The 14426-nt window shown below is 50.2% G+C and overlaps 1 protein-coding gene across 2 annotated transcripts in view; it reads right to left on the bottom strand.

The window, feature by feature from the left end:
- The window catches only part of AARS1 (alanyl-tRNA synthetase 1), a 35252-nt gene that overhangs the window by 1118 nt on the left and 19708 nt on the right, over positions 1 to 14426 (bottom strand). For both annotated transcript variants that reach the window (XM_054454265.2, XM_054454266.2), the window contains exons 9-19: positions 14138 to 14288; positions 12016 to 12140; positions 11436 to 11580; positions 8835 to 9013; positions 7514 to 7627; positions 5440 to 5646; positions 4476 to 4660; positions 2196 to 2304; positions 1104 to 1217; positions 415 to 534; positions 208 to 294 (exon numbers count right to left, since the gene is read on the bottom strand). In XM_054454265.2, coding sequence (XP_054310240.2) covers positions 208 to 294; positions 415 to 534; positions 1104 to 1217; positions 2196 to 2304; positions 4476 to 4660; positions 5440 to 5646; positions 7514 to 7627; positions 8835 to 9013; positions 11436 to 11580; positions 12016 to 12140; positions 14138 to 14288 — 1536 coding nt within the window. The remainder of the gene's footprint in view (positions 1 to 207; positions 295 to 414; positions 535 to 1103; positions 1218 to 2195; positions 2305 to 4475; positions 4661 to 5439; positions 5647 to 7513; positions 7628 to 8834; positions 9014 to 11435; positions 11581 to 12015; positions 12141 to 14137; positions 14289 to 14426) is intronic.

Genomic DNA, 14426 nt, shown 5'->3' with positions numbered 1-14426 from the left:
GGCCTGTGGGGAGGACGCCAGCGCTGGGCCCTGCCCCTACCCTGGCCCAGGTATGCCTCCCACATGCAGGGAGCTGCGGCTCCTCCCAATCTCAATCCCAGACCGTGGGCCCTTGGGCAAGCACTCGGCTCAGAGCCACAGAGGTCACATGTCAGCCACCAGAGGGCTGATGAGCCCTAGGGGAGGGGACCCTGGCCCCTGGGTTGCCTTGGCTGAGGCGCCACTCTCCATCTCCAGGATGACAAGGGGCTGGTTGGGGTTGCTGTCGATGAGCTGCTTCGTCTTCTCTAACACCTGCAAGAAAAAAGTCCAGAAGAGCAGCTCAGACCAAAAGCCCAGGCCCCGAACCCCTGGCCGGACCGTGCCGGCCTTTGCCTAGGAAACACTCCGGCCACTGGTGCTGCCAGGACTCACTCGTTTCTGGACATCGGCTTTGCTGGCTCGGTCCAGGTCATCCATGACCTTCTTTAGGGATTTCAGAGTCTCCCGCAATTCGTCTTTCTGCCACTGGGGGATGACTGCAGTGGCCAGGGCCTGGAACCAATAGATGACCATCTGAATCTGGGCCACAACTTGCTGGGATGTCAGGGTCCAGCCCACCCTACCCGAACCCAAGTCCTCCCTGAATAGTGTCCTGGAAAGGAAAGCAAGGAAAGCTTTGAGACCAGTCCCTTCAGGAGCAGCTGTGGCAGGTGAAACAAGCAGGGCTAGAGAAAGGAGCAGCAGAAAGCTGGGCTCCCAAGTCAGGCCCGGTCCTTACCAGGCTGTGATAAGCTTCCTGGCAGCTTGAAATGCAAATAAATGGCAGGCAGGCTTGGAAGCAAGGGCCAGCCTTAGCCCCTTCCCCAAATCCCTCCACCCCAGTGCCCATACATGCTTGGGAAGAGCTCTCCTGCTAGCAGCACTGGGAGCAGCAGGGAATGTCCAGGGTCCAAGGACAGGATCCATGGGGTCCCTGCTACAAGGCTGCAGGACAGCAGAAGTCAGCCCAAAGGCCCATTCCACCAAGAACCAGGGCCTGACTGACTACAGAAGATTTCCTGAAGACGGGGCATGTCTCATGCACCAGGCCCTGAGGATGGAGGGAGGGAAGCCGCCCCTACCTCTCCAAGGTCAGCAATCTCCCTCTGCACATCCTTGTTTGGAGCAGTCTGGGCCTTCACTTTGGCTTCCATGACAGAGAGAGATTTCTTCAAGCTCTCTGCTTTCCTGAGGGCCTGGTAGGGGACACCGGGTCAACCCCAGGCAGGAGGCCTGAGTCAGCCTCACTATCCTGTGTCTGAGCAACTGCAGAAGCCCCGGCGGCAGGCCCTGCAGCAACATACCCCAAAAGTGTCTGTGGGGAGCAGGTGCTGGCAGCCCCAGGCCCCAGCAAGGAGCACAGTGCTCACAGGCCCACTGGCAAAGGCTGTACCCAACTCAGACTCAGGGTTGATCAAGCTTGAGAATTAGGAGCCCCTTCCCCAGGAAGTGGCCACCCCTGGGGCTTTAGCACAAGTCAGACACACCAGTTCCCATGAAAGAGCACCCATCCACTACTGCACGGCCTCAGACTAAGCACGCCCCTAGGAGTACATGGATCAGCGCTGGGGGCCCCGAAGCCACAGTGAATCTATGTCTTACCCTCCTCCACATGGAGACAGGAGGGGATAGATGGCCAGATTCGCATATATATATATATTTTTTTGAGACGGAGTCTCGCCCTGTTGCTGAAGCTGGAACACAGTGGTGCGATCTCGGCTCACTGCAACCTCTGCCTCCCAGGTTCAAGTGATTCTCCTGCCCCAGCCTCCCAAGTAGCTGGGATTACAGAGGTGTGCCACTATGCCCAGCTAATTTTTGTATTTTTAGTAGAGACGGGGTTTCAGTATGTTGGTCAGGCTGGTCTCGAACTCTTGACCTAGTGATCCACCCGCCTCGGCCTCCCAAAGTGCTGGGATTACAGGCGTGAGCCACTGTACCTGGCCTGATTCACATATATTTTAAAAGACTAAACATAGGAAAGCTAGGAGATCTTGTGTGGTGGCAGGTTTCTTCTGCCACTCGGGTAGGACACTGGGGCAGGGGGAGTGGCCCAGCCTGTACTTTCACTCTGACTGCAGCAGCCATGTGGAGCAGTGTTTGCTCTATGGATTCGCAGACTGGGCTCCTCTTGCCTTCTTAAGATAAGCCACAAACCAGCCTGACCTGCTCACCTTCTGGGCTTCGGCACCTGTGACAGCCACAATCCTCCGGATACCCTTGGCAATGGCTTCTTCCGTCACGATCACAAAAGCTCCTGCGTGACTCGAGTTCCGCAGGTGCCTAAATGGCAGAACACAAAGTCCATAGTGAAAGTGGCCCTGGCAGCCCTTGGCTGGGCGGGGGGGGGTCACACTAGCGGACAAGAGAAGCAGGAATGGGTTGACAGTCAGGGAAAGCCTAGGCTTCAGAGTGTTCTGACATCGAGCGGGACACCAGCTCGCTGAGCCTGAATATTCTCAGTTCTCAAATGAGGATGATTCTCCCCACACAGTTGCTGTGAAAATCAAATGAGGTAAACATGAAAGTGCTTTGTGGTCCCTAATATCCAATACAGTCTTACCCTTAGGCTCTACATGACAGTTTTGGTCTTGTAGTGGAACTTAAGCTCCATTTTTGTATTCTGCTCACTAGGTGACAATTTTGGAGGATTACTTTTAAAATCTTACCACAACCCCTTAAACAGGCTTTATTTCTCAGTTCAGAGAACCTCAAATGTTCATTAATTCATCCTCCTCCTTTGAAGATAGTATAAAGTTTTTTTTGTTTTGAGACAGAGTCCTGTTCTGTTGCCCAGGCTGGAGTGCAATAGTGTGATCTTGGCTTACCACAACCTCTGCCTCCCAGGTTCAAATGAGTCTCTTGCCTCAGCCTCCCAAGTAGCTGGGATACAGGCGCCCACCACCACTCCTAATTTTTGTGTTTTTAGTAGAGACAGGTTTTCACCATGTTGCACAGGCTGGTCTTGAACTCCTGACCTCAAGTGATCTGCCTGCCTCAGCCTCCCTAAGTGCTGGGATTAAAGGCATGAGGCAATGCACCCAGCCCTTGGTATAAAGTTTTTGAAAGCTGTTTCCTGTAGTCTAAAGGGTATGAGCAAACAGGTAATCAGGCAGAGTGGGACTCGTTTGAAGGCCCAAATCAGCTGGGCAGAAAAGCCTTGAACTCAATCCCCCAGGCCCCTACCCTACTCTCTGCACATCCTACTTGCTCCCTGCCTGCCAGAGGCCTACAGGAGACCCTGGAGGGTCTCAACCATGACATTAAGAATGTTCTTTTCGGCCGGGCGTGGTGGCTCACACCTGTAATCTCAGCACTTTGGGAGGCTGAGGCGGGTGGGTCATCTGAGATCGGGAGTTCAAGACCAGCCTGACCAACGTAGAGAAACACCGTCTCTACTAAAAATACAAAATTAGGCCAGGCACGGTGGCTCACACCTGTAATCCCAGCACTTTGGGAGGCTGAGGTGGGTGGATCACGAGGTTCAGGAGATGGAGACCATCCTGGCTAACAGGGTGAAACCCCATCTCTACTAAAAATACAAAAAATTAGTGGGCCTGTAGTCCCAGCTACTTGTGAGGCTGAGGCAGGAAACTCGCTTGAACCCTGGAGGTGGAGGTTACAGTGAGCCAAGATTGTGCCATTGCACTCCAGCCTGGGCAATGAAACTCCGTCTCAAAAAAAAAAGAATGTTCTCTTCATGGCTGGGCATGGGGGCACATGCCTGTAGTCCCAGCTACTTGGGAGGCTGAGGCATGAGAATCGAAGCCAGGAGGTAGAGGTTGCAATGAACCGAGATTGTGCCACTACACTCCACCCTGTGGGACAGAGCAAGACTCCACTTCAAAAAAACAAACAAAAAACACAATTCTTTTCACCAGGCTTCATTTGGAAGCAGGAACTTTCCAGGCCACCATGACCTTCCCAAAAAGGCCCAGAGAGCTACAGAAGAATCCAAATTGGCAGAAGTGGCTATCCCAAGCCAAACTGAGCTGAGTCAACCATGTGGCCTGCTCAGGGGCTCTGAGACAATGGAGCTACATTCCCCAGATGCCACCCAAACTGTAAAAGGAAATTAGGTGAGATACCAGGAATGGGAAGGGCTAGGCCCACAGCAGGAGCTCAACGAGCACTCCAGGCCTTGCTGAATCCCAAATTCACACAAGCCTTCTTGTTAGTTTCAGCCCAGCAAACAGCAAGCAACTGTGTGGAGTGAATACAGTGCTTTCCTCCTTATCCTCCTGGGAATGTTTCATCAGGAAATGTTACCATCAGCTACAGGGGTCTAATGAGCATGCTAGGATGCTGAGATTCTTGGGAACGCTATTTAGCAACTGCATTTCTGAGGACTTCACTTCAACCTTAGAAAGACAAGAGTTGGTCTAGCCTAAGACCTACATCCTCAGAGGATGAAGGCACATGACCCGTCTACTCTGCCCCTCTGCAGTACTCACGTTCCCCCACAGAACTCAACAGAAGTCAGGGAGCCAGCAGGTCCAGAGGGGTCATCCAGCAACTCGGACACCGGGACCCCAATGGAGACGACTCGCACAGGGTCAGGATAGGTCTCATCAAACACAGCCCGTAGGCCCTGGATGGCTTTCGCTGCCGCCAGGGAGCAATCCTGAGTATAGACGGGCTGCCAGACAAAGAAGACAGAAAAGAGCTGGAAGACATCCCTGGAGGTACGGTATGATGAGGCAGGAAAGCATGGTCCCGCAGGCAGGACTCAGGTTCCAACCTGGCTTGACCTGGCACCTGCCATGAGCTTCCTGAATCACACACCACGTGCAAAGTCAAGGGCATCAATATGGGAATTTCCAACTATTTTGTTAAACTGTGGACCAAATCTCATGTGAACAGACTTAACTAGAACAGCTCTGGTTCTCCTAAGGTGGGGGTGGGACAAATGCCTCTCCCTCTCCCCTCCACCAACCACCACCACTGCCCCCTACAAAAGCACAGATGGAGAATCACTGCTTTAAGCAAATTTTTTTTTTTTTTTTTTTTTTGAGATGGAATCTCGCTCTGTTTCCCAGGCTAGAGTGCAGTGGCGCAATCTCGGCTCACTGCAAGCTCCACCTCCTGGGTTCATGCCATTCTCCTGCCTCAGCCTCCTGAGTAGCTGGGACTACAGGTGCCTGCCACCACATCTGGCTAATTTTTTGTATTTTTAGTAGAGACAGGGTTTCACCGTGTTAGCCAGGATGGTCTCTATCTCCTGACCTCGTGATCCGCCCACCTCGGCCTCCCAAAGTGCTGGGATTACAGGCGTTAGCCACCGCGCCCAGCCTGCTTTAAGCAAATCTACATGCAGGACGAATCTGGTACAACAGAGTGAGAGCACCGCACTGCTAAGACTGTGGACAGACAGTGACGGTGCGGGGAGCGGGGGCATTCAGCCATTGCCCATCCTACCTTGGCTGCCTCAATCATCTCATTAGCAATCTCTTCAGCCTTCTTGATCTGTTGGGTGGACATGGCTCCCTTGGCAGTAAAGTCAAATCTGAGGCGGTCAGGAGCAACTAATGAGCCTTTCTGGTCAGCTTCCCCAAGCACTGAGCGCAGGGCGAAGTTCAGTATGTGTGTAGCTGTGTGGTTGCTCATGATGGGTCGTCGTCGGGGCTGGAAAGGGCAGAGGGGCTCATGGAGAGGTCTGTAATAGACTGCTAGTTATCTCCTGGTTATCTGCTCACCCAAGTGCTACAATTTTTAGTTGGAAATATGGCTGTGCAGAATAAAGGTTACATTTCCCAGCTTCCCTATGGCTAAGTGTGTCCATGTGACTAAGTTCGGGTCAATAGGTTTTGAGCAGAAGTGACGTCTACCATTAAAGGGATGGGGCAGGTCCTCCCATTTCTTTTCCACCGCCTAGAACAGGAATTGCCAAACGATGGCCGATGGCTAAATCTAGCCTGTCATCTGTCTTTTCGTTTTTAGAGACAGGGTCTTGCTCTGTCACCCAGGATGGAGTGCAGCGGCGCAATCATAGCTCAGTGCCACCTCAAACTCCTGGGCTCAAGTGATCCTCTTGCCTCAGCCTCCCAAGTAGCTGGGACTACCGGCACACACCACTACCCCCAACTAATTTTTTTTTTTTTTTTTTTTTTGTAGAGATAGGGTCTCATGTTGTTGCCCAGGCTGGTCTCAAACTCTTGGCCTCAAGCAATCCTCCCACTTCAGCCTCCCCAACTGTATGTGTTTATAAATTTTTATACAGCTTTTTTTTTTGATAAGGAGTTTCGCTCTTGTTGCCCAGTCTGGAGTGCTATGGCGTGATCTCGGCTCACTGCAGCCTCCACCTCCCGAGTTCAAGCGATTCTCCTGCCTCAGCCTCCTGAGTAGCTGGGATTACAGGCATGCACCACCACACCCAGCTAATTTTGTATTTTTAGTAGAGACAGGGTTTCTCCATGTTGGTCAGGCTGGTCTCGAACTCCCGACCTCAGGTGATCTGCTCGCCTTGGCCTCCCAAAGTGCTGGGATTACAGGCATGAGCCACTGTGCCCAGCCATAAACAGGTTTATTGGAACACAGCCACACCTGTTTGTTTACATATGGTCAATGGCTGCTTGAACACTCCAACTATAGAGCTGAGTAGTCATCACCAGGAACATGTGGTCAGCAAAGCCAAAAATATTTAGTATCCAGTTATTTACACAAAGTTTGCCAACCCCTGGCCTAGACAATGGATCTGATAGCTATCCTCTGAACCAGGAAATCAAAGGCAATGCCCCAGGAAAGAAGGTGGAGTGACAGGTGAGGAGAAACCAGGCCCTCTGACTGTGGGGCAGAGCCTCCATATCAGCTTGAGCTTTTTAGAACATACACTGCTATCCTGTTTTAAGCTACTCTTACTCTGGAGCTCTGTCACATGCCAGAGCCTACCTCTTCATTCTTCAGCATCTTTGGCTCCCAAAGAAGTAGGTGACATTAGAAAAGCAATCCGTGAAAACAAGTCCACAGGATCTTAACTGAAATCACTGGTGAAATCACTGACTTGGGAACATACAGATTAACTCTTAGTTGCATCCCTCACAATCCACCAGAAGCACCTAAATTAACCCCTGCAGTCTACTTACAATGTCACTAGGGAGTGATAACAGTGACAGGACAATTTTTTTTTTTTGAGGCAGAGTCTCGCTCTGTTGCCCAGGCTGGTGTGCAGTGGCGGCATCTTGGCTCACTGCAAGCTCCCCATCCCGGGTTCACGCCATTCTCCTGCCTCAGCCTCTCGAGTAGCTGGGACTACAGGTGCCCGCCACCACACCCAGCTCGTTTTTTATATTTTTAGTAGAGACAGGGTTTCACTGTGTTAGCCAGGATAGTCTCGATCTCCTGACCTTGTGATCTGCCCACCTTGGCCTCCCAAAGTGCTGGGATTACAGGTGTGAGCCACCACACCCGGCCCAACAGTGACAGGACAATTTAAAGCCAGAGGAAAAGATAATTACTAACCAGATCCAATGGGGGCCACAGTAACCCAACTCACCTCATCAATAAACAGCCAGACCTGATCCCCCACTTTCAGGTCACCGTAGATCATTCCAATGTGTAGCACATACCCTCCTCGGACCTGAGCATTCTTCACTGTAAACTCTGTTTTCTAACAGGGGTCAAGGAAGAGACCAATAAATCAATCCTTAAAAATATATAAATTTTCTTCTATTTTCAATATAAACTCATGTATATAACTTCTCTTTACATATGTAAATTGTGCACACACACATACTCCATTAATATTATTAAATATAATTAAATAGGCCGAGTGCAGTGGCTCATGACTGTAATACCAGCACTTTGGGAGGCTGAGGTGAGTAGATCACCTGAGGCCAGGAGTTCGAGACCAGCTTGGCCAACATGGTGAAATCCCATCTCTACTAAAAAATACAAAAATTAGCCAGGCGTGAAGGCAAGTGCCTATAATTCCACCTAGTCAGGAGGCTGAGGCAGGAGAATCGCTTGAACCCGGAAGGCAGAGGTTGCAGTGAGCCAAGATCGTGACACTGCACTCCGGCCTGGGCTACAGAGCGAGACTCCATCTCAAAAAAAAAAAAAAAAAAAAAAAAATTTATATATATATATATATTTGTGCACACACACAGACACAACCAATGTTAAGGAGCATCTTAGATTTTTTTTTTTTTTTTTTTGAGACAGAGTCTTGCTCAGCCACCCAGGCTGGAGTGCAGTGGCGCAATCTCAGCTCACTGCAACCACCATCTCCTGGGTTCAAGCGATTCTCCCCTCTCAGCTTCCCGCGCAGCTGGGATTACAGGCATCCACCACCATGCCTGGCTAATTTTTGTACTTCAGTAGAGACAAGGTTTCACCATGTTGGCCAGGCTGGTCTTGAACTCCTGACCTCAGGTGATCCACCCGCCTCGGCCTCCCAAAGTGCTAGGATTATAGGCATGAGCCACCGCACACAGCCGCATCTTAGAATATTTAAAAGCCTCCGTAAGGAACCTGAAGCCTAGAGAGACAAAGTAACTCATTCAGCAGCGGCAGAGCTCGAGGCTGAGTCTTCTACAAGGACATCTCCCCTTCAGAGAGCTGCCTCTCCTCTTTAATGTGCAAAGCTTGTAGGAAACTTGTACCCTGGCTGCAAAAATACTCCTACGAGGGTACTCGATGGCCAGGAAAGCAACAGGAACAAACAGCAGCTCCCTCGCTTCAGAAATACCATGGAACCCAACCCAAAGGTGTGTCAGGTCTGCTCCCGAGGCCTGGAGCACTGTGGGGCAAAAACAGCTCCCCGGCTCCACGCCTGGCCCTCCTCGGCTAACAAGAAAGAAGAACTGTTGGCTCACATCCTCACTGCTGTCATCCACCTTCACTAGGTAGCCTTCGTCATAGATCTGCCCTCCTTGCTCGGCATAGAAACAGGTCTTGTCCAGCACCACTCCACACTCCTGGCCTGTGGATACCTCTTCCACGAACATCTTCTCCCTGCGCAGAGCCATCACCGTAGCCACTGTGTTCTCAAATACTGCTCAAGGGAAATGCATACAAAGGGGACAGTGGGTCAATGACCTTTTCATGCCTTCTTAGCTGACTTTTGCTGGATTCTCTTTCTCAAACTCTTCTTAGCTCCTAATTGTCCAATTGTATTTTGGAAGCAAACTCATTAGACTCTATGAAAGAGCTTCGCGGCCAGGCGCGGTGGCTCCCCCTGTAATCCCAGCACTTTGGGAGGCCGAGGCAGGCGGATCATGAGGTCAGGAGATCGAGACCATCCTGGCTAACATGCTGAAACCCCGTCTCTACCAAAAATACAAAACACTAGCCGGGCATGGTGGCGGGCGCCTGTAGTCCCAGCTCCTCAGGAGGCTGAGGCAGGAGAATGGCATGAACCCGGGAGGCGGAGCTTGCAGTGAGCCTAGACCGCGCCACTGTACTCCAGCCTGGGCAACAAAGCAAGACTGTCTCAAAAAAAAAAAGGAAGGGCTTTGCATGCTGGCTTTCCAACAAAGAATGCAACACTCTGTCGGGTGACCAACTGTCCCAATTTTTAGGGCTGAGGGGTTTCCTGGGATGCAGGCTTCAGTGTTAAAACTGGGACAATGGGTTACCCTAACTCTGAGCTACTGAGCAGAAACTTGGTGCATCAGATTAGTAAATCTTTAAGAGCAGTAATAAATTCCCTAGTCCAAGGTCAACTCACAAAGAATGTACTCATTTTGTAGGCTTGCTTGAATAGATATACGTATAAGATTGTTCTCAGCCAGGCACGGTGGCTCACACCTGTCATCCTGGAACTTTGGGAAGCCGAGACGGGCGGATAACCTGAGCTCAGGAGTTTGAGACCAGCCTGGCCAACACGGTGAAACCCCGTGTCTACTACAATACAAAAATTAGCCAGGTGTGGTGGCACATGCCTGTAATCCCAACTAATTGGGAGGCTGAGGCAGGAGAATCGCTTGAAGCTGGGAGGCAGAAGTTGCAGTGAGCCGAGATTGCGCCACTGCACTCCAGCCTGGGTGACAGAGCGAGACTCCATCTCAAAAAAAAAAAAAAAAGATTGTTCTCTACCAGGGCAAAAAAGCAGCAAAAACATGTATTGCCAATTTATTGTTACGTTTTTTTTGAGGCAGGGTGTTATTCTGTAGCCCAGGCTGGAGTGCAGTGGCACAAATATGGCTGACTGCAGCCTCAATCTCCCAGGCTCAAGTGATCCTCCTGCCTCAGCCCCACAAGTAGCTGGGACTACAGGCGTGCGCCACCACACCTGGCTAATTTTTGTATTTTTGGTAGAGACAGGGTTTTGCCATGTTGCCCAGACTGGTCTCAAACACCGGAGCTCAAGTGATCAGCCCACCCTGGCATCCCAAAGTGCTGGGATTACAGGCATGAGTCATTGCGCTGGCTTTGTTTCTTAACTTTAGAATACTATTATCCGGTCAGGCGAGGTGGCTTACGCCTGTAATCCCAGCACTTTGGGAGACCGAGGCAGGCAGATCATGAGGTCAGGAGTTTGAGACCTGCCTGACAAACATGGTGAAACCCCATCTCTACTAAAAACACAAAAATCAGCTGGGTGTGGCGGCGTGTACCTGTAATCCCAGCTACTCGGGAGGCTGAGGCCGGAGAATCACTTGAACCCAGGAGGTGGAGGTTGCAGTGAGCTGAGATTGCGCTATTGCACTCCAGCCTGGGCAACAGAGCGAGAGTCCATCTCAGGAAAAAAAAAAAAAAAAAGAATGCTATTAGGATAATAGCATTCTAATAGCATTAGGATAATAGAATCCTAATAGCATTCTTTTTTTTTTTTTTTTTTTTTTTTCCGAGACGGAGTTTCACTCTTGTTGTCCAGGCTGGAGTGCAATGGCATGATCTTGGCTCACTGCAACCTCTGCCTCCCAGGTTCAGGCGATTCTCCTGTCTCGGCCTCCGGAGTAGCTGGGATTACAGGGGCGCACCACCACGCCCGGCTAATTTCCGCATTTTTAGTAGAGATGGGGTTTCATCATATTGGTCAGGCTGGTCTCAAACTCCCAACCTTAGGTGATCCACCTGCCCCGGCCTCCCAAAGTGTTGGGATTACAAGTGTGAGCCACAGTGCCAGGCCCCTAATAGCATTCTGATAGTCACTGTGGATTGTATCAATGTCAATTGCCCAGTTTCCTGCATGATGTTACAATTAGGGGAAACTGGATAAAAGGGTGTGAGACCCTTCCTACAAATTTTTTTTTTTTTTTTACAACTTCCGGTGACGATAATTATTTCAAAATAGAGTTAAGAAAACCTCCAGCCAAGGGTGCCTATGTGTATAAAAGTGTATAGCGTGACTGCGGCACTCCAGGAGAGGCTGTCAGCAGTCTGCTGGATAGCTAATCTTGAGAAACAATCTTTCAAATACCCCCCAGATACGGGGCAGAATGCCCAGATGTGGAAGGAGCACAGCAACATACCGTAGCTACCACTGGAGTCCAAATGGTAATTGTACTTTGGGGAATCATCTGTGACCTCCAGATCCCGTGCCCGGAGCTCTTCAATAGCGTATATGTCCAGCATAATGAGGTCTTCCCCACCGGCTCCCTTGCCCTGTGATTTCAGCTGTCAGCAAGAGAAACAAGCATAAGTTACCGTAAAGTAGGAGAAAAGGGACTCGAAAGGACTGGAACTTGCTAAACTATGCCCAGCATAAACTGCCAGAACAGGGCTTTTCAATCCTGGCACTACTGACATTTGGGGCCAGATCATTCTCTGTTGTAGAAGCTACTCTTGCAGTGTGGGATGCTGAGGGGCACCCTGGCCTCTACCAAGTACATGACAGCAGGATCTGCCCCGGGTTGTGAAAATCAAAAATGTCTTCAGACATTATCGCCAATTGCCCCCTGGAAGGCAGACTCGCCCCCACTTGAGAACCACTGGTCTAGGGGAAAAAGCACTTCGAAGACTTTAATGGAAGGAAACTCATGCTCAGTCTGCAGCCAAGTGGTGCTGGGTTGGAAGGTGTTGGGTTTCCTGCTCACTCTCCAAGTTCTTTACCTGGGCCAGTTTCCTCTCCTCTTCAAAGCCATCCATGTCTACCACCAGGCCCTTCTCTTCAGCAATCAGTCCAGTCAGATCCACTGGAAACCCATAGGTGTCATAGAGGAGCCAAGCAGTGTCTCCTACACAGCACAAAGGAGGTGTGTCAAAAAACACAGACAGCCCCTTTTCCATGCCAAGCCCTCCAAAAGGATGCTGGGATTGGCAGAAGGAATTAAAGAGACAAGGCCAGTCAGTATCGGCCCTGTGTGCCCATCAGAAAATCCAGCACATCTTTTTCAGTTAACCTGGGGGAAGCACAATGGATGTCCTGATACGATTCTGTTTTTTTTTGTTTGTTTGTTTTTTGTTTTTTTAAACCTCACCTGAGCTGGGCACGGTGGCTCATGCCTGTAATCCCAGCACTTTGAGAGGCCGAGGCGGGTGGATCATGAGGTCAGGAGATTGAGACCATCCTGACTAACATGGTGAAATCCCGTCTCTAGTAAAAATACAAAAAATTTGGCCAGGCGCGGTGGTTCACGCCTGTAATCCCAGCACTTTGGGAAGCCGAAGCGGGCAGATCATGAGGTCAGGAGATCGAGACCATCTTGGCCAACACGGTGAAACCCTGTCTCTACTAAAAATACAAAAAAATTAGCCGGGCGTGGTGGCAGGCGCCTGTAGTCCCAGCTACTCGCGAGGCTGAGGCAGGAGAATGGTGTGAACCCGGGAGGCGGAGCTTGCAGCGAGCCGAGATTGAGCCACTGCACTCCAGCCTGGGCGACAGAGTGAGACTCTGTCTCAAAAAAAAAAAAAAAAAATTTGCCAGGCATGGTGGCGGGCACCTGTAGTCCCAGCTACTGGGGAGGCTGAGGCAGGAGAATGGCGTGACCCTGGGAGGCGGAGCTTGCAGTGAGCTGAGATCACACCACTGCACTCCAGCCTGGGCAACAGAGCAAGACTCCGTCTCAAACACAAAAACAAAAACTCACCTGGACAATATTCTATTTCTTTTTTTTTTTTTTTGAGAGTCTCACTCTGTTGCCCAGGCTGGAGTGCAGTGGTGTGATCTCGGCTCATTGCACTCTCCACCTCCAGGATTCAAGTGATTCTCCTGCTTCAGCCTCCCGAGTAGCTGGGATTGTGGGTGCCCGCCATCACGCATGGCTAATTTTTGTATTTTTAGTAGAGACGGGGTTTTACCATGTTGGCCAGGCTGATCTCAAATTCCTGACCTCAGGTGATCTGCTCGCCTCAGCCTCCCAAAGTGCTGAGATTACAGGCGTGAGCCACTGTGCCTGGCCTTACAAATCTATTTCTTTTTCTTTTTCTTTTTTTTTGAGATGGTGTTTCGCTCTTGTTGCCCAGGCTGGAGTGCAGTGGCATGATTTTGGCTCACTGCAACCTCCGCCTCCCCGGTTCAAACAATTCTCCTGTCTCAGCCTCCCAAGTAGCTGGGATTACAGGCGCATGCCACCACGCCCAGCTAATTTTTTGTATTTTTAGTAGAGACGGGGTTTTGCCATGTTGGGCAGGCTGGTCTTGAACTCATGACCTCGTGATCCGCCCGCCTCGGCCTCCCAAAGTGCTAGGATTACAGGTGTGAGCCACCACACCCAGCTGACAAATCTATTTCTTGATCTGAACATAAGTGTGTTCAATTTGTGAAAATTCATCAAGCTTTTCCCTTGTTCATTATACTTCAATAAAGAGGGGGAAAAAATCTTTGGAATTAATTTTCCCCAAATTGCAAAACAGTATATACCAAATATTCCCACTTTTGCTTGAAAAATACACACACACAAATACCTACATGTATTTGCATGCAAACAGAGAAGAATCCTGAAGAATTATACACCAAACCATTAAGAGTTGTTCCCTCTGAGAAATGAGTCTGGAAAAGAGGATTTTCATTTTCTGAACACTTTTGTATTCTGTATCGTTTGAATATTTTGGCCACAATGATGCATTACTTTTACCATTTTACTATAAATTCCAGTTTGCACCAAAAGCAGTTCAATCAAGCTATGTTCAGCCTCAGAGACATGGGAGCCCACAGTCAGTCTGTCAGAAACGGCTTGTCTTTCCCAGAAAGATCAAACGGCCAGGATGGAGAAGGGCAAAAACTGGTACCTACCGGGAATGGTCTTGCTGTCTCCCAGGCTCTGAATTTTCCTGTCCAGGATGCGACGCCCTCTGCTGAGAGTCTTGAGAAACTGCACCTCTTCTTCATTAATGATGTCCTTCACCATGTCTGGGTCCTTCTTCAGCTCAGGAAATGCATCTCCCTGACAAAGGGGAAGCAAGATGAGGGGCTGGATGAAGCCAGAGACTATTCCCTGCCCCGTCTTAAAAAAGCTCCTTAGCTGGGTGCAGTGGCTCACGCCTCTAATCCTACCACTTTGGGAAGCCAAGGCAGGTGGACT

Source organism: Pongo pygmaeus, chromosome 18 (genome assembly GCF_028885625.2).
Source record: "Pongo pygmaeus isolate AG05252 chromosome 18, NHGRI_mPonPyg2-v2.0_pri, whole genome shotgun sequence".
NCBI lineage: Eukaryota > Metazoa > Chordata > Mammalia > Primates > Hominidae > Pongo > Pongo pygmaeus.
Note: the sequence above shows the minus strand (reverse complement) of the source record. Positions and strands in the feature narration are given on the sequence as shown.